Raw genomic sequence first — 23,720 nt, 5'->3', positions numbered from 1 at the left:
TCCCTTGTACACTTGGTGTGTATTTAATGACAATAAGATTGAAATCTAAGTGTAGCTTTTGAGTAATCTTGGTAAAAATGTCCACACACACACACACACACACACGATCATGCAAGGTTGCGTGAATCACCATCCCGACACATGAACTACTTCCTCCCTCTGCTGATGGTTAGGTGGAACAGCAGGAAACAGCTTGTTGACTTAGATCAGACCAGGAAAATTTAATCAGTAGTTTGACAAGTATGACAGGTCACACTACGTGTTGTCCCTCACAAGTACAGTTCAAGTGCAGGTAATTCATAAAAAACAAACACAACAACACAAAACAAAAACAAGATAAAAAAAAACTCCAGGGAAACACAAGATGCAACATTTAAAGTTATCTATAATTTAGACATGTTGTCCATGGAAATCCAAAGTCCATCTGTATATTTAGCTTACAATTTACTCTGCTGGTGTTTCAGGCAGAAAATGAAAAGGCTGAAAAAAACATCTTATACTTCATTTACCTACTCCTCCCTGACCCATAGCTCCTCTCGCTAAATGGTATTTGGAGTCCAGACTTAAAAACTCCTTAAACTATTGTGCGTTTTTTTGCGATAAAAAGACAAACAAACATACATTATTCAAGTTTCTACTAAAGATCAAGTCAGTAGGCAGCAGTTAGAGACATCATTATGAAGGCAACAAACAACAAAAAAAAGCAGAGCAAGCCACTAAAACAGGACAATCTGTTGTTTTCTTTCTTGTCATCTCTCCCAAACCAGACTCCGCTTTACTTAGAGCTACTTATTGTGCTTAAAATAAGTCAGATCCAGTTTGCTAATGGTCATCAACGCAGTCTACAAACAGGGGTGCAGCACTTTTGATAGACCGAGTTTCTTTTTAATACTTCAGCTTCATTAAAAAAAATGTGGGTCTGAAGAAGAAACTGCAGCCAAGGTCAGGCAAAAGCTAAGTGCTTTGTTAGTGAACGATTGCGTCCCATTACCCTGATCATTACTGAAAGAAAACGAAGCAATAAAAATGAAATAAACTGGGATCTACATTTGAAGGCAACATGATGCAGCACAGCCGCCGCTAATGACACTGGTCGAAACTTTCTAATAAATGTGCAGCTCACAAAGAAAATGAATCAATTCCACGCCGAACGCCCATCTGCGTTTCCTGATATGTTTTGGAACTCTGTAAAAACAATCACATGGGGGATTTTTTTGTCCTGTTCTGTTTAAATGTCATGTCATGATTCTCCAGCTAGCAAATTAGCTTTGGCTAATTTAAGAGATATTAGATTATTTAAATTTTTAAAACGAGTTCTGTACAATAAAATGTTGCTGAATATGATATAAATATCTAATTTTAAGAGTCTCCTCCTCAGGAGCCAACCGATTTGAAATACTTCAAAAGTAAAACAAACAAAAAACAAAACATAGACAGCACCAAAGAGTTCCTAGTCTGGGTGAGCATAAAATACACCAGATATATTAAAAAATACTGAATAATGTTTCAAAAAAAAAAAAAAAAAACACACTAGAACCAAGAGAAATGTCTGTGCAATAGCCTTCTTCGATGCTGCTGTTCATACAGAGGAAAAGGCCCAGCTCTTCATCTGTTCCACGTTTCCTCTGCAGAGCGCAGTTCCAGCCAATCGCAACTCCCACTTTGGAACAGTCGTTTGGTTTGACCCAGATACACGGAGACACCGGGTGTTGGGTGGATGCAGTGTGCCCCACTGGTCAGCAGGGGAGGCTAGTGAGGTTTCAGAGATTGGTGAGGTTGATTTCAGTTCACCAGCAGGACATCTTCATACGTGGTTGTTCTGAGGGGAAAATAAGGTTTGATGATTTACTACAGTTAGGATGTTTAATATTATTATCTCTGTAATTACAGTTTCTTATGGTAATATTTACGGGACATATTTTAACAATTTTAACAAAAACAACACGATATTCACGGACGCATTTTTGACGTGATATGATGTAGAGTATTGTAAGAAAGCAACTTTCACCACAGCAGGAATGTTTGATTTAGCAGATTTTTGGTTTAAATATTTATTTTTACAGTGGTTGTCATTCCCAAAAACTCCAAAGGCATCCGTGTCTCTTCCCAGGACTGAACCTGAACCGGGTTAGGTTGCGTGTTAGGTGATTAGGTAAACCACTGCACTATGTTATTTTAAAAAAATCGAGCTGAAAACTGTATTATGTTTTTAAAATTAAGGATAAAATATTGGTGTGTTCATAATCATGTATGCAACTTTACGTCTTTTTCAGTGCTGATCATTTTAAGGATTTTAAGGACCTAAATATGCTCCCTCTGCTGGCCAAACTAAGCATTTCTTTTAATGTTAAATATGTGTTCAGGCTTTTTTATGTCTCTAATTTGTGCCTTCTTATCTTGTTCCTGAGCTATAACCTATGAAGCAAAGGTTTATTCGTTGTGGAAGTGTTCATCTATAAAAGGAGGCACAGCACAAACCTGAAACACACACATATCAGGAGGAGGACTCTTAAACATTTAAACCCCCATCCCTGGGACTAAGATCATAAAAAACAGTAGTTGGGATTTAACAAAGTAACTACTGTTTGCACTTTGATTACCTCACCTCCTCTCTCTGTTCACATTGCATGGTTCTACTGAAGGTTTCTTCCTCTTAAAAGGGATTTTTCCTTCCCACTGTCGCCAAAGTGCTTGCTCATGGGGGGGGGGGGTGTCATCTGGTTGTCGGGGTTTTCTCTGTATTATTTTAGTGTCTTTATCTTACCAATTAAAGCACCTTGAGGTGACTGTTGAGTAAATTTGGTGCTATATGAACAAAATTGATTTGAATATGTGTTTGGAAAGACTAAGACATGAGAACAGGATACCAGGAGAACTAGATGTAAATAGGACAAAGGATGTATAAAAGTGAGGAAAGAGAAAATGACCTGATTTCCTTCCAGTGTGCTTGGTCAGAGCCTGATAATTAACACCAGTATAAATGGTAGAGAAATATCGTCTTTCTCTCTCTTTTTCTCCTCATCAGCAGCCAAAAATGTAATCAACTTACTTTGCGACATAATTGTGAGGTTGATATTTTTGTGCTGTCAGCTTAAATTAGGGAGTCAGACTTCACAGGTTTTGTGGTTGTTTAATAAAGCCCGCTGTCGCATTTATCTGCTTTGGTCTTTAGAAATGTAGCATTATGTTAATTTAATGTATATGTTTAAGCTTTCAGGGGGGTCACAGGAGACTCACTCACCTGTCACAGCAGCAGAAGAAGGAGCAAGGTGAAGTCTCCAAACCTCTGAACTTCCCAGAATTCGGTGCATCTGTGCACTCTGCTATGAAGGCGTGCAGATCTGTTATGTGGATTGGTTCTTGGGTTTGATGCTGTGGAAATCAACAACAACAACAACAAAAAAGACACTACTGTTACTTTTCTGCTCTTTATTTGTAGTCCACAGTAAATACAGAAGCAACAGTTTGGATGCTACGGTGAGTTCTTTGTAATGCAGACTGAGTGATTCTACACATTGTAAATAAACGGATCCTTTTTATAGGCAGCGATTTCCTACCTTGATGGTCTCGTACGCTCCTGTGATGAGAGCGATGAACAGAGACAGCACCATGTAGATGAAGAGGGAGATGAAGGTGTACAGGTAAACCTGGCTAAACAGCCACACTAGAGGACTGGTCTCCTGCATCTCTGCGAACGTCACGAACATGTCGTCGCCGTTAATGAGGGAGAACAGACACTCGGACACCATGGACAGAGAGCGGAACTGTAAATATATATTTTAAAAAAGGTATTTTAATTATCAAAGTTAAGAGAAAAGGTCAAGTTTTTGAAAGCAGTTTAAAAGTCAGAATAAACTGTAGTTCATGTTTCTGTTCCACTGATTTACTCAGTGGACGGAGAAATGTCCGAAAGAAAGAAGGAAGTCCAAAACTGTTTAATTATCTTCTCTGTTACACAACTTAGATATTATTGCTGAATGGCATTTGTGTGGCCTACTAAAAATTTTTTTTAAATAGGCACGTTTTGTGTGTTCACATTTACTCATATACACCGATCAGACATAACGTCATGACCCCCTGCCTAAGATTGTGCTGTTCTCCTTTTTGCTGCCAAAACAGCCCTGACCTGGTAAGACACCACCAGACCCCAGCACATGTGCGCTGGTATCTGGCACCAAGATGTTAGCAGCAGATCCTTTAAGTTTTGAGGCGGAGCTTCCATGGATCAGACTTGTTTTTCCAGCAAATCCCACAGATGCTGGACTGGGTTGAGATAGGGGGAATTTGGAGGCCAAGCCAGCACCTCAAACTCATTCCTGAACCCTGTTTGCTTTGTGGCACCACCCAAGGTTTCCCAGCAGAACATTGCCCAAACATCACACTGCCTCCGTCAGCCTTGCCTTATTCTCATAGTGAGAATAAGGCAAAGGCAAACACCTGGCACATTTAAATCATGGTGTCAGGTGTTCCCCAGGTAAGTGACGCACACACACCCGGCCATCAACTAGATGTGAAAAAAAAGATGTCATTCACGAGACCAAGACACCTTCTTTCATTACAGTTTGCCATTTTTCCTGCTTCTACTGCATCAACATTCATATCCCACCCACTATCAGTTATTCACGTCACCTGTGAGTGGTCATAATGTTATCCCTGGTCGGTGCAAGTGAACTAAAACTTCGAAAGGAAAACTTAAAATTCCAAGGAGTGGAAACAAGTTTTTGACATTGAGTTTTTCCCACATTTAATTCACCTTGACATGGTATGGTCCCAGGACGATCCAGCCACAGAAGCAGTAGCCCAGATAGATGACAGCCACACAGCAGCAGAACCGAATAACATTGGGGAAAGCTGCTCGAAGTGTCACGATAAGGATCTGCAGCAGGGAGGTGCAGAAACACAACACAGATCAAATTACAGTGTGAGAGAGCCCAGAGACACTAAATTAAATGGCTTTCTACATTACATCAACCCACAGGAGGAACTTCTCACTTTCTCACAAGTTATTAAATCAGCAGCATGTAACAATGTTATCAGAAGCTGTGCACCAGCACATCTGCAACTTACATTGTACTTCTGGAAGAATGTGAGGTAGCGAATGACTCCCACCCACACTAAGAGAGTGGAGGTTCCCAATAGGATGGCACAGAGGTCATAGGAGGATATATTCTGTTGGGAAAAACCCAAAGGAATCGGCTTTTAAAAAAAGCTAAGACTACATGTAAGTGTTAATGTGTGTCAACGCTAAAACAAAACCCCCCAAAACTAAAGCTGATATTAGACCTTTGTCTCGATGCCGATTTTGATGAAACTGCCAGTGATTGTGAAGATGTCACTGATGATGAGGAGGATATACCAGCCGTTAATAAACTCAAGCCGGTCTCCCCAGCACACTTTACGATCTAGCGTCGTCTTAAAGAACTTCACAAACTCCTGCAGAGCAAAGAGAAAGAGAGATTAGCCATGTTTACACACATCAGTAGAATACAATATCGTCACTGACTTTTAGAATCGATTTGATTCCGATTCGCAAGGTCCCAAATCGATTCGAGCCACGATTTCGATTCGATTTAAATCGGGAAATTTTGCCTCAAACAGTCAGAAATATTATAATTCTGATCATTTATCAGTACTGACACTTCATCAGAGGTGTGAGCATCACAGCAGATGCGTTTGTGTCAAAGTAAGTGAGCAAAAAACACAGAAGAACATGAAGGAGATTTTCTTGGCCTGACTTTTTATAGCAGACAACTTTGAAAATATTCTGCAGTAGAACAAAAACGGAAGAAAACCATGACTCAGTATATGAACCTGATGCTGCTGAAGTGAAGCAGAGCAAAGTTACACAGGTTTTGAACAGCAGAAATGAGGCTTTCTTGTCGGAAGTCATAAAAAAAAACCCAAACCAAACAAAACAAAAAAAAACCTAAACAGTGGCCGACAGTGCTGTACACAACGGTAGACTGTTGGGTAATAAGGAAGTGAAAAATGCAGAAAATTGAGCTTTTTAGATGGGAAACTGCTCTCAAATTAAACTGAGAGAGGGAGAGAGAGAGCTCTGTACGAATCGGAATCGTACGTGGCGCCGGGTGAGAAAGCCAACATCTCACGGATTCTGATGCGTCGGGTCCACGCTTTGTGTTCACATCTTTTTACGGAATCTGTTTACCTGCTCTCGTTTGCTATTTTAGCTGTTTGGTGGTTGTTGAAATAGTTTTGTGAGGTTTAACCTGAGATTCTGGCGTTTCTGGCAAAATATATTAATATTTAAAAATCGATTCAGGATTTTAATGAATCGATATGGTTTGTTAAAGCTAAAATCGATTTTAATCAATAAATCAATTACTGAAACTCATCCCTAATACAATATGGATCCCCAGTCAGGCTACTATAAGCTTTCACAAAATTATTCAAGAAAAACATTTAAAGGTTAGAATGAGAACCTACTAGAGATGGCACGATACCACTTTTTCATGTCCAATACCGATATCATAAATTTGGATATCTGCCGATACCAATATGAATCCGATATAGTGTGTTTTTTAATCAATAAACCCGTTTTTTTTTTTTTTATATCTTGCTGCTTTTTGTATAAGTTCATACTCAAGTAAAAAAACAAACAAAAAAAAAAAACCCACTGAAGCTATTCTGTTATACCTGTATGCAAAAAATGCACTGCACGCAAAATATTTCATAGTTCAGCAATACTGATCAATCTAATAAACTTAAACCTGCACCATCCTCCCTATTCTGGTATTTTAAAGAGTAAGCAATAGGGGTGCAACGATACACAAAATTCACGGTTCAGTTCGATACTTTGGTGTTACGGTTCGATATTTTTTCGATACAAAAAAAAAAATGTTCATGCCTTTTTAATTTGTCATTTATTAAAATTATAAATATATATTTTAACTCAAAAGTACAGTTTTTAAATTTAATGTTGCTGAAACAAAAGTAATTAAAAAAAGAAATATATCTCAGGGCTCTTAAAATTTCAAAATCCCTGGTAGCCCTTCGGGCAGGGACTCTTCAGTTTTTGGTAGCCCAAAATAAATTTAAGTAGCCCGAATAAAAAAAGAGAGCAATTTTTTGATTGATGTTTTGTTTCTTGTTTTGTTTCCTTTACAATATTATACATTAATGTATAATATTGTAAAGGAAACAAAACATTAATCAAAAAATTGTTGAAAAACAAGTTACAACATTGTATAAAAATTACAATCATCAACTCAAATACTTGGTTCTAATTGAACAGAAATTTCTATGAACTTGTAAGAACTGTGTAGAACATGAATCAGTCTGTGTCAGATCCTGAATTTGAAATTTCCACTGAAGCCACGGGTAAGAGGCAAGTGGAACCAAGATCGAGGCCATTTGCTTTTTGAAGTTTGCAAAGACTGCTAAATTTTGCCAGTGTTAGTTCACTCTTTGCAACATAGTACGCTGTTTTAAACTGATTTTCAGGTTTATTTTTAGTATGTTATTTGCAATTGGTGTTTGTTCTGGGAAAGATATTGCAGACTGAGCAATAATGCATTTCTTGCATTTCTCATGGGTTCTAATGGGGGCCTTTCTTAAAATGACTGGTCCCAGTAACAAAGGCGCTTGTCGACTCAGAAATCGAGAGAAAACCAACAACACACCCGGCAGAACATTATGTTATTTACACGGGTGCACATAAGTGGTCCGCATGTGCGCATTCGCTGTCAAAATAAAAGACGGGCACCAGATAAGAAGTTGCAACGCGCGTTTGCGTCCATATAAAAAGCACTGTTTTTGTCCGCTAGAGTGGGATTTTCACGGCAGATTCCGCACCACATCTCTGTGCGTTCATCATTTGTTTGAATCCAGCTCACCACCTGCAACCACTTTTCCGAGAATACGCGCTTCTTTTGTGGTTCGGACTCCTTCTGACATTTCTTTGGAGGTAGAGGAACACCAAAGTAATTGCTTAAAGGAGCTTCTTCGACATCTTTAAGAGTCTTAAATGTCTGTCCTCCTCCAGAAAATCTTATGTATGCAAACATGCGTTGCAACTTCATATCTTGTGCGCAGTTTTTTGGGGGGGTTTTTTGACAGCGAATGCGCACCTGCGGACCACTTACGTGCAGCCCCGGTTATATAGCTCGTCATATTGCAGCCACAGAAATTCTTTTGTCCATGAAACCATAAAGCTGCACTTTCTTTTTGCCTTATAGTCTGATTTGTCATAACTTTTCCGTTTTGTGGTAAGCTTTTCTTTGGCTGTCACTTCTTCACCCTGACCTGTCTTATTTGGCTCAGCAGAACTAAAATATATATCCTGCTGCTTTTACACACACACACACACACACATAACGGTCAGCGATTCTCTGCGCGATCAACCTCTCACATGTTTAAGCTGCGGGAGATTTCACTTGTCATGTTTGCATAGTAAGGTAACGATTAATAAGACGATGTCAGAGGAATTGGTGCGCAAATTATCATCACTCACAGATCAGTGCTGTCGCTCTCTATACACAGTTCGCGCGATTGCAAAGTGAAAGCAAAAAACAAGCGCAAATTCAAACGCGATTTCAATATGTCACATATTGACAGTGGCTCACCGATGCCAATGACATAATTACCCAGCTACATTTCCGAAAGAATGCAAAAGCATTGACATATATTTTTCCTTCCTACAATAGCCCGACGGGCAGGGCAGAGATAGATTTTGGTAGCCCGACTGGAAAAATCGCTAGCCACGGTACGTCGGGCTAGTGATTTTGCGAGCCCTGTATCTGATTGAGGAATCACTCATCTTTGGAAAAGAGAGTTTATTACAGAGAAATGTCTCTTTCCAAAATAAAAGCTATACTATCCGCTTCTTCTGGGCTATATTCTCAGCAGCATATTGTAGCGGGTCAGGGCTGTTCGGGGTTCTGTTTGTACAGTTATGTTTTGTTTATGTTGCCATAGTGACGGGTGACGCCCTCTCGCTGCGACGGTGTGTCCTTCCGGGGTCAGAGGGCGCCCTGTGTGTTGTTGTTGTTGCTGGGCGGTTGCCGCGCTGAGCAGTTAGCTAGCGGCAGTGTTCTTCTGCAGATTTCAATAAACGGCTGTGCTCCCTGGCTAGCTCACGGGAAGCAAGACCAAACGACACCTCCGTCTCCTCGTTGTCTGAGCTCGCCACATTGGTGTCAGAAGTGGGATGATGGTGGCACCCCATGTTCTGACCCGAGTGACTTTTCCCCCGCCGGTCGTGACCGGCCGGTGCGCCAAAAGAAGGCACCTGGACATTTGCAGGACTTTGTGTGGGGCAATGGGGTCGTCGGGGACGACTGACCCCTTAGGTGGGGGGCTATGTAGCGGGTCAGGGCTGTTCGGGGTTCTGTTTGTACAGTTATGTTTTGTTTATGTTGCCATAGTGACGGGTGACGCCTTCTCGCTGCGACGGTGTGTCCTTCCGGGGTCAGAGGGCGCCCTGTGTGTTGTTGATGTTGTTGCTGTGCGGTTGCCGCGCTGAGCAGTTAGCTAGCGGGAGTGTTCTTCTGCAGATGTGAGAGCGAGACCAAACGATACCTCCGTCTCCTCCTTGTCTGAGCTCGCCACAATATTAAACATATCAGGTCCCCATAAGGAGAATCATGTGCTAACGGCTGTCTAAATGACTCGGGTAAAGTTTGTAGCATGCTTGTTGTTTTTGTCTGCTTCCACTTGTCTTTGCACTAGGATGATGTCGGCGTAAATGTGCAGTCATATTCGTTGTGTTCCCACTAGTGCTGTCAGCGTTAATCTCGTTGAAATGACGTTAACGCCACAACACGGCAAATCTCCGTTAACGGCTACCCCTGCGTGGGGCTAGACGGCCAACATGTTAACGAGCTAACTGCGCTAACACACTAGTTCCCACCCATGTAATTGAGCATTGCGTGGAACATCCGACATACTGTTTTACTTTAGTCCATGACGCGCTTACCTTCAGGGTCATACCTCACATGAAAACCAAAATAATTCCAAACGCCAGATCTGAATGAGGGTGGGGGAGGTTCAATTTGCCATGTTGCCAGGAGAGCTTAACTTCTGTCTCGCTAGCTTGCCCTGCGCTCTTCCTTCTGCTGTTTGTGTTGAACGCTCAGTGGATCTGCGCTCCACAGTGCAGCCTAGGCAGAGTAGTCGAATGCAGATTCACTGAGCGCTCAACACAGACAGCATCGTCAGAAGGAAAGTTGATAAAATAAATTACAAATTTTGTATTGTTCGATACATATGCGTACCGAACCGAAAGCACTGTATCGAACGGTTCAATATCGATACGAGTATCGTTGCACCCCTAGTAAGCAACCTAACTAATAGGGCTCTAAAACTCCCAGCAAAAAATAAAAAATAAAAATAAAAAATAAAAGAAATAGGGAACCACCCTCCACCTCATGATGCATAATTGACATAATCAACTTTAATTTGATGCAGTGTGAAAAAAAAATGCACAGAAATAAAATATTTTTCAAGAATAATTAAATCGATTCAACATCTTTCTTCAACAGAATTGCAGACTGCACAGCCTTCCCAAAGGAAAAGGTACTATAGCTTACTAGGGTATATTAGACTTAATAGTTACTATATACAGTAATGGACTTCTATATATTTTACATAAGATTAAAACTTTGGGTGTAAGATTCGGATAATTATTTATAAAAGCTAGACATTTTAAATGAGAATAAGAAAGAAAAGTATGTCTTTGTGCCCCATTTTCCCTGTTCATGCTCTATCGGCCCCCCTGGCTAAACTTTGCTAGATCCGCCCCTGCACAGTTACCAGCTGTCAGCTACGTAGAAAAGGATCCTGGTGTAGATCGTAAATAAATTCTAACAACAGCTGATCAAGCTTAAACGTGCTGCTGTTGTTCAGCCGCTGGTTTCCTCTTTCTGGCGCGAAGTGGGAGATAAACAAACAAGAGACACGGACTCGCGACAGAAAAGCTGATCAGCTGATCATTAATCAGTTTCATGATTGAAGTAGCAGCAGGAGAGGGAGGAAGAGAGAAGAGACAGTCGCTCCATATATCGGTTGTAAAGCTTAACGCGGGGATGGTTTACAAACAGAGATGAACTTACACATTTGCTTTACTTCTCTCTGGGATAACTTCCTCGGAGATGAAATGCCGGATTGGTAGCGAGGCTACAAATACACACAGCCGCTCTATCAGGTGCTACAGTTATGAGCCGAGTTACGCCGTGTCGCAAGTTTTGTGAGGTGCTTTTTTGATATTTAATGGATCGGATTACATTTTTTATTTCTCTCCGATATCCGATCCAGTAATTTACGTCAGTATCGGACTGATACGTAATATCGGATCGGTCCATCTCTAGAACCTACTATTCACTACTAGTCTGACATTTCCTTAGAACCTGATGTTCCTCTAATGTGAGTGGCCCCAGGTGATAGTAAAGTTGTATTGGAGATTTTCTTTACCCATTGCAGCATGATGCCTCGTATTATGGAGCGTCCACACAGCACCAGCGACAGCATGCAGATCAGAACCACAATAATATCAAATGCCAAACGTGCGTACGTCTGAACTGGAGGTTAAAGAGGAGAAAAAAAAGATGTGAGCAGTCTGTCTCCTCTTCATGGCTGCAGTCTAAGCCTACTGCTACACACTTCTGTATAAATAACTTCACTCATTGTAACTTCCTGTTGGCTCATTATTGTGAACTAGAAACAACTTTGTGATATTTTGTAACACCTTTGCTTACATGTTTCTAGTTTCATCACTGGTATCATATTTTTCTTGCTGTACTACTTGCACAGTAGTCCCATGACCACTAACAGATGCTTCTTCTTTTCTGTTTTCTCACCTTGTCCAGAGATGCTCGGGTCTTTGCACTCCTTTATTGACGCCTGGTTATCTAGCCGGATCTTCACCTTGCCACTATGAGCCTTGTTGTCCAGAACTATCTGTAAAAGAGAGAAGAAGGTTTTAAATGACGCACACAGCTCGGCCTGCGAGCACAGCAGCTGTTTAAACCTGTTTGCGAGCGGCAGTCAACTGGAACTAAAGAGTAAACTTACACGGCTGGTTTCATAAATGGACTGCGCTGAGGCTGGTTTGTTTGTTTTCACTTTAACTCTTTCCCCCATATTCTACAACCTCCCCCTGTAGCTTCGATACCCTAAGTTATATCAATAAAGACTTGGTTTGACAACCATTAGAATAGTTTCTGGGTTCTTCCAAGGGTAGATGTATGGGGAAAGACCACCCTCACTAAATTCTAATGCACAGCCTGTAATGTTTTTCTAGCCTTGACATATGACAGCTCAAGCATGTGTTGAGTCTGAAAGTCTTTAACTCACTGTTATATGAAAGGTGTAGCAGTCTGGGATCTCGTTGTTGATGATAGTCTGGATATTTATCGCCTTCAGCTGGAACTCTATGGTAACATTAATCAACCTGTTTTAAAAGAAAAAGAAAACAAACAAATGAACACAAAAACATCTAATTTCTAACAATGAAACCAAGGTGACTAAAAGAATGACCAGAGGCACGCATGCAGGACAAGAAACACAACATGATTCATATCATATCTCTGTGGGTTTGAGTCGCTGTCCTTGTATACATGCTTGTGTTTGTTTGTTTGTCTATGTGTGCTGCAGAGGTATGTGATCATTAGATAATCTTGTCAACAAAGAGGAAACGAAGCCATGTGAAAAATGAAGCCGTACTTGTGGAACTTGAGTGTAAAGTTCTTGTAGTTGCTTGTGAGCGGACCCTGGGGGATCGTCATGGGGTTCACGCCAACACACTCTAAAGATTACAAACAAAGAAGAGAGAGGAATATCATGCTGAGAAACTACTGTCAAACTTGAATTTGCTTTCTTATTTTATATACAGGAAGCACAACATCATTTTTCAACTGCTAATCTTTTTTCTTAACGTTGATAAACTAAATGAAACAGACACTGGCATGAGGAAGTAAGAAACTCTTAGGCTGTGCAACAACTTCTGTAATAGGAACTATCGTTATGACACATGTTTGATGTAATACGTCAAGAAAAGCTGGTGACTGGTAGTCCCTTTAATGCCCTCAATTTTAATCATTTATAGAAAGGAGGACAGCAATTTCAGACTTAACTGTATTGCTTTACAGCTTCCCCTGCTGATAAAGACCTCCTGTACACTGCACCAACCTACTTTGTTAGTCATTGTTTAAATGACAGAAAGTCATTGTTTAAATTACTTTCTGTTATTTAAACAATTAAATAACAGAAAAGTTCCTGTTTTTAAAAAAAATCTACTATAGATTTCAGTTTTTATAGTTGGTCGACAAAGAATGTTTTCTGTAAATCAACAAAAAAAATAGACTTTCTGTAATTTAACACTTTATTTCTTGAAACTGAATCCCAAAGAGTTAGCTGCATTGTCGACAAGATAAACAAATTCTGCTTTGGAGAGAGAAAGTTCTTTGCGTTGCATATTATTACATCCAAAATACGATTAGTTGAGCCTGTTATGATCTATTGACCAGTCATGACTTGACAAAAATGACAAGACATTAGTCATTTAACTTAATTATTTGAAATCTGTGGGGAATGTACTGCTCTGTAATACAGCTGCTCCTCTGAGTCAGACTTTTCCTTTTAAAGTGACAGAACACATTGTGATGCCCACCTCAGGCAACAAATGCAACTGGGGACTTTTTGCAAATAACCACACTCTGCTTGACCTCTAATATGTGTGAAATCCTGCCCCTAACCACTTTCCATAGAAGATTTTTTTTTTTTTAATCTGGTCTCTCTCTCTCTGTAGTAATCTCTGCATTTTTCTTGCATTGTTGTAAAGTGGGAGCCCAGATTTCATTTCTTTGAGTGTGTTTGACAAAATTCTCTGCTGAACTACTTGGTACACAAAGGCAAAAACTCTTCATATGCAACCCGCCACCAGTAAACGTGAACTGTCATTTTACAGAACCAACGTCTTGTCACATCGAGAAAAAAAATTTCACACATTAGCAGTCTGCAGAGGCGAGGACTCTGCAGACTGTACAGACTGTTCTTTTGTACAATGTAGTTCACGCTGCCTACCTTTGATGACACGGGGGTCTATGCTGAACGTGTCGTTGGCGGGGTCGATGTGTCCCTTCTTGTAGTACTGCTGGCAGAGAAAGAGGGCACTGCCATTCTCGGCACGGTCATAGACATATGCATAGCGTCCCACTGTGGTCTCTGGCAAGGCCAGATACTGGGAAAAAGGGTGAGATTAGACTAATTCAGGATTATCACTGGGTTTTATGAAGTGAAGAGAATACAAGCTTCCATAGAAACAGGCCACACAGGTCTTAGCTTTCAGCTAATATCAGTACAATCAATACAAGAATGAAAGTCAAACACTTAACTTCGAGGGAATGGCGTTGCTGTCTGGAGTCAAATAAAACTGTCAGATTTTATGTTGTCAGCTTTCTACAGCTCACCAACTAAACTATGCACGTGCTGTATGTGTAGGCTCTGCCCTTTGTCTTCTAGTTATCAACCAAATAATGTAATGTCTTCACTGTCCAACACCTTTTAGCCTCGTTCATACTATAGATTTATTTGACTGTGACATTGAAATAACGTGAAAGCACAGGCAGAGAAACAGGAAGTGAGCTGTATGTCAGACCCACTGTGTGCAGATCTAATCAGCGTTGCTGACATCCTTGACAGTGACTTATTTTGTAAACCATGGTAATAAAACTTCATGAGGCTTACTTTCATATTTATACAGTCAAATTTGGGTATATAAGACTGAATGTGTGGAACAGGTGAGCAGTGAATAGCACTGATGATCTATTGCAATGCAAAGTTTGGCTGGAGAATCTCAGATTCTGGTATTTAAATGGAGGACACTGTGACATGGACCACACACCCAAACATTCGTGCAGATCAGTTTCTAACTTCACTCAGTGTTTATCTATGGGAATAAAGCGAGTACAGTAGCAAACCATACTCACGCTACAATGATTCCCATAGACTTATAATTTAGCCCATGTTTGGGGAGAATGATGGAGACTTCAATAATATAAAGCAGAAAATTTTCATGCTGTGGCTAATCAGGAAATTCTGTTTAAAAAGTTGTTTAATAAAGATAAACGGTTACAAATTTCAGTTAAAAAAAAAAAAAAGATTATCACCTGATCCACGGCGTAGAAGATGTGGTCGTAGACGTCCTGCTGTGTGTAAACGGCAAAGGAGTCATCTGAGGACTCATCGTAGTCCTTGAGGAAGATGTGCTTGAAGGTCATAGTGTTCTCCTCCTTAAAGGTCACCACCACCTGGTTACTGAGGCCAAACAGCACCAACTGCAGCAAAAACAGGCACGGGGTATAGAGAATGATGTGAGGACGATAAGAAGCTGTGACAAAGAAAAAACCCTTATGTGGTGCGTTACTGTTACAGCCCCTAAACAGATAATGTTTCATATTTGATATTCAATTTGTGTGAATGTTGAAACTTCTACATCATCAGCGTGATTCCCATTAAAATGTACAGAACCAGAAATGTATCCAAATCAAGAGCACCCCCAAGTATAATATATGATGTACCTGAGTGGTGACAAAAAAAATTTTGGCTAGCTGCAGGATCAGTTTAAAAGGATAGCGCCCCTTGGCATGATATTTATCACAAGGGCTCATAAAGAAGTATTTTAGCTTCCTGCAAATCGCCTCCTCTTCCTCTCCAGCGTGGACCCAGTGACATCCTGCTGCTGTGGCAAACCGGTGGTGGTTACAGTTGTTGTCATGACTGTTAATTTGATAGTCATCCTCGCCACTGCTGTCTGTGGAGCCGTAGCGAGTCACCGGAGAGGGAAGTCTTTCCCGCTCTGATTGGGAAAAAAAAAAAAAAAGATTTTAATTTTTCTAAAATATATCTTTTTAAAAACACTCTTTAAATTGGCCAACAAGTTTACAATGAGACCCTGGTTGTTCAGTAAAAAATATTGTCCAATGTATCAGTAATTTACCAATAAACTGACCTGGTCTACTAATGCAACACGTTAGTTGATAATGGCGTAGAATATATGCAAGACTAGAACTGAAATCCAACATCTGAAGCAGACTTTGGTCCAATAGAACATGCTGTGAAATCTTTCAGGTCTGGTTTTCATTATTCACATAACACAGCATTGTATCTGAGGACTGGTATTCATCAATGTTAAGAAAGGTAAACCCACATGTGCAGCGTTTTTCTCGAACTACTGGAAACTTCTGCTGAACTTACTTTAGTTTACTCACTCTTCATGCAGTTGTTTTTTTTTATTCATTTTTGAAAACGCAGCTTGTTCCTCTCAGTCAGTAACACTTTGATAATCGCAAAAATCTTTGCATTTTATTGACTTTAATATAATCTATATCAGATGCTTATTTATAATGATAACATGCCTTGTTGTGGTGAAATAAAAAGATGAACTTAACTGCTAAACTTAAATCACGATAAGCTAAAAAGGCAAAGGCAAAGATAAATTGTGGCAATGAAGTAATTATGCAAAACACAGAAATTCCTTTTTGTGCAATCAAGCAGTTGGGCTGCTTTCCTTGCAACCACGTGTTGCAAGGAAAGCAGCCGTCATGTGAATTGAGCAAATTTCACATATCTAAGTTTTTTTTCAGCTGAGACCAGTCATTTATGGGCTGACTGTGCATCCAAGCATGATTGGTAAATGACTGGTAAAAGGAAATTAGGAAATGAATGCATTTTCTGTTATTTCTGACTATTGAATAAAATGTCCATGCTTGAGTAAATGAAACTCCACTTAACAGCATTTTACAGTTACAATGTTGGTGACTGAAAAGAACCTCTAGGCCTAGAAGTCCTCTCTTCAGGAATAACACTGCAATCATTTCCTGGAATACGTGATTTAATCTTCCCCAGACTACTTCTAGAAACAGATTCCTGAACACACCACGGTTTTCTTGGAACCCATCATAGTCCTCATTGTGTCTAATACTTTCTCTTTATCTCAGATCTCATTATCTCAGTGAGGTCAGCTCTGCATCACACGATAGCTAACCTGTCCAACTCAGAGTCTATTCAGACTCATGTGAAAGAAGAAATGCTGCTCTCAATTAACCAACACGCTTTTAGTCTCTAACGTAGTTTTTTTTAAATGACGCCGATTCATTCACTCTGTTTAGGTTTATTGAGTAGTTTTACTTTCCACTTTTTCCTTCTTGAGAAAAAAATAGAAAAGTTTGTGAGAAAGTCTGAAACTCTATATTCCTGAAGAGACTGCTCTCCCAAAAGAGTCATAAGAGACCGTTGCAGATATCAAGTATCTGGTTTCTGCGATTGGTAAGAGATGATAAATCTGGCCCGACTTTGTTAGCCACGGCTAAGAACAGAGAAGTAAGGGCACACTGATTTTGACCTCGGCCCGATGATAAGGTGCTTTTGATATCAAATGCAAAACACACTGTGGTGTGATGTTTACATGTCATGGGTTTTTGCAGTTGAAATTACACAAACAAGATGTCAGGTTTAGTTTTTTCCTTCTATGACACTGGTTATATCAGATAAGTTACATAAAGAGACGTTATGACACTCATGAAATCCTTAATGTAAGTCTGATGGAGAGTTCTGGAACATCACAGATAGCAGCTGTTTCGCAAGCATATATCAATGACAGACAGGTACAGCTGTGTCAGGTTTTTCAGTCCTGTTGCCACAGGTGTCTAAAATCAAGCATCTACGCATGCAGTCTGTCTTTACAAACATTTGTGAAAGAAGGGGTGGCTCTAAAGAGCTCACTGAATTCGAGTGTGGTACTATAAAAGGATGCCACCACTGTAAGTCAGTTCACGGACTTCTTCCCACCTACATATTCCACAATTAACAGAAAGTGGTATTACTGCAAAGTGGAAGCATTGAGGAACTACAGCACCTCAGCCATGAAGTGGCAGACCACATGAAGTTACAGAGTGGGGTCACTGTGTGCAGTAAATGTCACCAGCACACTCCTGACTCTGGCATTAACATCAGCAGAAAAACTGCGCCAGGAGCTTCATGGCATGGGTTTCCATGACCGAGCACTTCTTGTATCTAATATCAAATTTAGATAAATGCACTTTAAAAGAAAACCTTTTCTCTGATGAGCTGAGTGAAATGTGTGTTAATGTGCACGTGTGCAAATTAACAAAACCCCTGACTCTATCGGCACTTTGAACTGAGCCAGATGCTTTAAAAAAAATGATAAAACTTCATCTGTTCACAGTAATCAGCAGCTTTTACATACTGCAGACAAACACACACAAGATAATTATACAATAAATATCAAATATAAAATGATACAAAGAACGTGTCCATATTAAGTGCATATGCACATATCAAAACTTTTGTTTTGCGAATGTCCATACAGATCAATTGTATTTCATTCTTTTAAATGTTTGAAATAAATCAATCCTATCCATTCATCCACAAGACAATATATCATGTTTTAACACTGCCTTTATAAAAAAACAAACAAAAAAAAGCCCCACTCACACACTGTGACCCAATCACAGCTAATACTTGTCACATGTTTTTTGGTTCGCTTACCCTGCTTATTATAAAGAAAGGAACAAAGAACAGGCTCATTCAGTTTGTTCGCTTTATACTGAGGAAACAACACGGTGGCAATAAACCTAAAACTCTTTACGTAATCTGTTTACTGACCTTTAATCGACAGTTATGAGTTATTTCTCAAAATGATCACTTGCAAGATCACATACACGATTGAATTAGGGAGGCAAAACCTGTTAATCATTCTCGACGTGTCAGCAGAGCAAACTACCAGCTTAGCAGTGTCTCTTGCAAATGGGAAGTAAAACAGGAGAAGTAAACCCTGTTGTGTCCAGTATTAGTCAGCATTACCTGTAAGAAGAAAGTTCAGCGAAATAACTTTACACAGCAAAGTTTGGAGCTGGAATAACGCCAGGTTTGTCGTGCAATATTCCTTCACTTTGTTTATAAGATTACCGTTCCTGAAAGGAAAAGCCTCTTTTTGCAAGTAATTACCCGTGACACAAAAGTAAACAAACAAGAAACCTCAAAAGGAGAGAACGGCTGTTAGTCTTACTTCTACTGACATGGATGCAGGCGGAAAGTTTTGACAGGTGATTGATGAATGGCTTCTTGGACTGTTAAAGGAGCAGTCCGCATGCTTTTGTTTCAAGTGACAAGCATATCTGAGATGTATTTAAATCAATGTCATAGTTTAAATGTCACAGTTTTGCTTTTTTATATCTAAGGTTGAGTAAAATACATTGCTTAATTTAGGAAATCAACAGTAAAAGGAGATTTTATGGAATCTGCATGTGGTAAACTGCAGTAAACCAAAGCCATATTTGTAGGGGTCACTTCCTGCTGTAACCAACACCTGCAGTTAACCTGTGAGAATTTTTGGCTGTAAAGTTAAATAAATAACACACCAATGAACATTTGGTGTTAGCACAGTATGATGGAAACAGTTTTTTAATTATCTCAGCTAGAAAGGAGGCCGGGCTTTGGTTGCGTGCCTCGGTGAGAGGAATGTGAAGCATCCAAAAGAATCCAACAACTTAACATTTTACGCAGACAACTGGGGCAGCATTCATTTATATCTATGATCGTAGGAGTGCATTGATTGACATGGCAGATAGCAATCAAACAAACAAAAGTGGGCGCAGGCCAATGACTAAGCCATCCCATTTGACACTTAAAAGACAGGATCTCAGATGCCGCAGAAATCTATAGAAATATCTGGCTCTTCTGGTTCACTGTCGCCTGTGGCACTCGCAGAAACACTGATAAAGTTGCCTTTCTATCAATCAAAAACTGGAAATCTCTCATATCAGTGTTTAGATCTAGTCTAGTTGTCCAAAGTAAAAGGCCACACACAGGCTAAGAATCAAACTCTTCCACTTATAAAAAAAAACTTAAAGGATAAATCTTAAATGAAAACAGAAAGACTGGCAGCTGTGTTCAGGGTTGTTTTGCACGTAGGAAGTGATCCATGAGTGAACTTAAATTGGTCTTTGTTCTGCAGCAATATGCTTAACTTTAGTCAAGTCAAGTTTATTTATGAAGCACATTTAAAAACAACCAAGGCTGACCAAAGTGCTGTACAATAAAATACAAATATAAAATACAATAAAACGCAAGTACATAAAACACCTCACTGATAAAACAATAAATTAAAACAATAAGTTAAACCTTGCTAAAAGCCAATGAGAAGAGGTGAGTTTTAAGAGCAGTTTTAAAAGTTCCTAGGCTTGTGGAGAATCTGATGTGAGGAGGTAAACTGTTCCACAGTCTGGGTGCAGCCACAGCAAAAGCCCTCTCTCCCCTAGTCTTTAATCTGTACCTGGGAACATCTAAAAGCATCAGGTCTGCTGACCTCAAAGATCTCCTGGGGCGGTAAATGCTAAGAAGCTCTGCCAGGTAAGGAGGTGCAGTACCGTTAAGAACCTTAAAAACCAGCAGTAAAATTTTAAAATCAATCCTAAAAGCAACTGGGAGCCAGTGGAGAGAGCAGAGGACCGGAGTGATGTGGTCTCTCTTTTTGGAACCGGTCAGCATGCGAGCAGCAGCGTTCTGCACCAGTTGGAGGCGATGCAAGAACAGCAAACAGAAAACAGGTGGAGTGACAGCGAGCCGAACATACTGGCGCCATCTTGTCAACTTTAAGCATTTGGTTAAGATTGTTTTCAGGTTTATCTTCTTTGGAAGTGAAAAAGCCTTGATAATGGTTTTATATGCTAATTTTTTTATATAGCCATCTCTCAAAGTTCTGTTACAAATATGTGAGAAACTTGAAGGTAAAGAAATACAAGTTAAAAACTCAACATCCATCCATTTTTCCTCTTTACAGGAATGTCATATGGGTGGATCGGTGGATAACCCCACGCTCTCACACCCACAATTACAGATACATTTAGGATCACAACCTAATAGGCATTCCTTTGTCCAGAACCCACACACACAGGAAAAGCATGCAAATGCCACAAAAAAAGGCTCCAGCAAGTCAGCAGGTTCAAATCCAGAACCTTCTTGCTGTGAGAGGACTATGGTAGTACTGCACCACGGTGCTGCCACTAAAAACAAGTTTAATGTCATTTTACTGCTTAGAAAAACTCAACAGTTTATCATAGTTCTAGAAATATTGTACACGAAGTCACGAAGATGTCTGATGTACAACCTGAAACTACAGTCTGTGCACATGAGTAACTTGTCACCAGCAAGGGGAGGGCGAAACAATCCTTAATTTTAAGTTATTGCTCATACATATTTTAGGAATATTTAACATGTGTCTCGTTGAGGTTCGTTGAGGTTTGTTGCTTACTGTAAGTTTTCAACACTGTCAGAAAGTCTCAAAAGGTTACTTCAGTTAAGTCAAATTTCTTCTCTTGAGGTCAAAAACAGACTTTCACTATCAGTTAGAAAATTCTCATCAGCATGTCTCACTGGAGCTGTACTTCATTTTATACACACTAATAATCCATCAGAAAACAGAGACTCAACCATGCATGTAAGTAGCTTATCAGACAGAGGCAGTGTGACTATGCATGAAAGACTTCGGATGCTGATTTCATAGGTTTGCTAAAAAGGGTGGTGGTCTTCATGGTTGTAGTGCAGGATTTGATCTGGGTTTGGGGAGACAGTCTTCATTACCAAAGTAATACTTTTCCTTCACTGGAAATAACTTTATACACTGCTGTACATTTTAATCTATAAAAACAGTGCATCATTTATCAGCAGATTCATATTGGCTGCAAAATAGTCAGTAAATCAAGTTTTAAAACAAATGAAATTAAATGCTGTGCTCCCTTTAAACACTTTTGCAGTCCACACACAGCTTTCAAAAAGTAAAGTTTCAAAAGTACAAGAATGTACAAGAACACTACGACTGTCACCTTCTTATTCTGTTACTTCCAGTACTGATCCCCATACCCTTCCTATAATGTGAAGACAGTTATTGGAAGAAAGGTTTGCTTCACAGGTTAGCTTGAGACTATGATTAGAGGGACCACTATCACTGGCATTATTATGTTGAAAACTGCATATGGATGATATTTTATTGGAGGATTTCACAATAACTACTAATTAGTACCAAGGCATCTAATTTTATTATAATCTAGTAATTACAGTCTGGAATGCATGCAGTTGAAGGTATCAACATCATTAAAAACGAAAACAATGACATAACTACCAGAGTTTCAAGATTAACCAATAATCCCACCGTTCATACATCTTAGAGAAAGGACATTATAGGATGAATCCACACGAGCTAAACTTATGACAAAATACAAAGATATTAAATGCAGTGTTGCAAAATTAATAAAAACAGCAGATCTTTCTCTTTGTCATAATGTGTTTTTGATTTGCATTTATTGGTTTTTAATGCTCTGCGTTAAAACAGCGCCCCGAACAACTTCTGTGTTAATCTTTTAGAGTTAAACATGCAGTATATCATGATATCATGTCCGAGTTGCATGTCTGATGGAGGAGCAAAAGAAGGAAAATCCCACTTTGTCAACAAGGATTCAAATATGTAGTCATGGAGCAAAAAAAAGAACTGATGTTAGCGGAACATTTGGACACAAAAACCACTTGATGACACTGAGTGCTGTACTTAGCAGCCCAGAAGATGACAGAGCAGAAAAACAGTTTCGTCTGAGGTTGCAATGTTACTCAGGTTTAAACTCATTACCTGTTAGCTTTTAAACACAAAAAAATCAGGTTGAAGCTAATTTACGCATCGCAAAGAGCCAGCAGCAGGGGAGTGTACTAGAAACCAAAGTAAACAAAACCACAGTCGTTACGGATAAGATAAATTAAGTAGTTAAATGTTAGCGCTACATTACCAGAGGAGTCCTTCCGTCCTGTCGTAGCCATGTAGTTATCTGTTAAAATACATAAATAGGTGAAGAAAACGGTTAAACCTATCGCCAAGCGGGTGCTTTCTCGGGAGCTGTAATTGTTGATCACTGACGAGGTTAAAAACTAAAAGCGTTTCCGCTCTGTGCAGAGCACGTGACCTATATCAATTTTGACCACGTGACTCCTGCAGGAACCCTCTCGCGCTGACATTTTTAACAGTTTATATGGTTTTCTATTTTCTAATTCGTTTGACTATTTGCTTTCAGCTTAGTTTATTTCCGTTTCCAGAGTTTTCTTGTTTCAGGTTAATTTTTATTGTTTGATTATTTGTTTAAGTTTATTTCTTTTTTTCAAACCTCCCTCAGTATCTCACTATGGGAAGCGCCCTCTGGCATGGCCAATCACGGAAGCTCAACAAGGAACACGTGGGTCCAGGACAGCCCAATCACTTCAGGGACATGGGGTCTGACCCGCTTATAATAACGTGACCAACCGTCCTCTTTTCCCAGGACATGTGCACTTTTCATGTTCTGTCCGGGACGTCCGGGAGGGGGGATTTTCGAGATTAATGAAAATGTCCGGGTTTTCCTACAGAGGACCCATATGTGTGACGTCATCCCCGAGGTGCTGCTTTGTGTTGTTGTTCTGCCCTTAAAAAAAAAATGTTGTTCTGCCCTCACAGACGGGACAGACGGGGCGCAACAGCGCGCCTGGTGATGTTTCAAAAATGCCAAAGCGCAACTGCAGCTTTTCAGACGAACTGCAAAAGAAATTTCCTTCGTACCGTCCCGGTACTGATAATTTTTCTTATACAGATGAGGCCTTATTTCTGTACCATTATTTAATTCCAGAGGTTTTTAAGTTTTTTTGCCCTTGTTGACTTGTAAAAGCCT

At 39.8% G+C, this 23,720-nt stretch overlaps 1 protein-coding gene across 1 annotated transcript; it reads right to left on the bottom strand.

Annotated features, from left to right (window-relative positions):
* Window positions 1-206: 206 nt before the first annotated feature.
* On the bottom strand, window positions 207-22,954 carry mcoln1a (mucolipin TRP cation channel 1a). Its single transcript, XM_085277272.1, has 14 exons — window positions 22,812-22,954; window positions 15,537-15,814; window positions 15,126-15,293; window positions 14,041-14,197; window positions 12,682-12,763; window positions 12,313-12,409; window positions 11,817-11,916; window positions 11,431-11,537; window positions 5,284-5,433; window positions 5,068-5,169; window positions 4,754-4,876; window positions 3,558-3,764; window positions 3,242-3,372; window positions 207-1,819 (listed from the first exon to the last, which is right to left on the bottom strand). Exons 1-14 carry the CDS (start codon window positions 22,840-22,842, stop codon window positions 1,783-1,785), a joined length of 1,770 nt encoding a protein of 589 aa, XP_085133398.1. The 5' UTR covers window positions 22,843-22,954; the 3' UTR covers window positions 207-1,782.
* Between the last annotated feature and the right edge of the window lie 766 nt (window positions 22,955-23,720).

The sequence above is a fragment of the Mchenga conophoros genome, linkage group LG6 (genome assembly GCF_057382185.1).
Source record: "Mchenga conophoros isolate Kocher_MC1m ecotype Shallow Benthic linkage group LG6, M_conophoros_male_GT1.1, whole genome shotgun sequence".
Taxonomy (NCBI): domain Eukaryota; kingdom Metazoa; phylum Chordata; class Actinopteri; order Cichliformes; family Cichlidae; genus Mchenga; species Mchenga conophoros.
Note: the sequence above shows the minus strand (reverse complement) of the source record. Positions and strands in the feature narration are given on the sequence as shown.

Excerpts from the sequence above, each read along its gene's own strand:
- mcoln1a (XM_085277272.1), bottom strand. The coding sequence starts at position 22,842 with ATGGCTACGACAGGACGGAAGGACTCCTCTG. Across the intron at positions 15,294-15,536 it reads TTTTTTTTGTCACCACTCAG|TTGGTGCTGTTTGGCCTCAG; the intron begins GTACATCATATA and ends TTTTTGCTGCAG. Across the intron at positions 12,410-12,681 it reads TTTACACTCAAGTTCCACAA|GTTGATTAATGTTACCATAG; the intron begins GTACGGCTTCAT and ends CTTTTAAAACAG.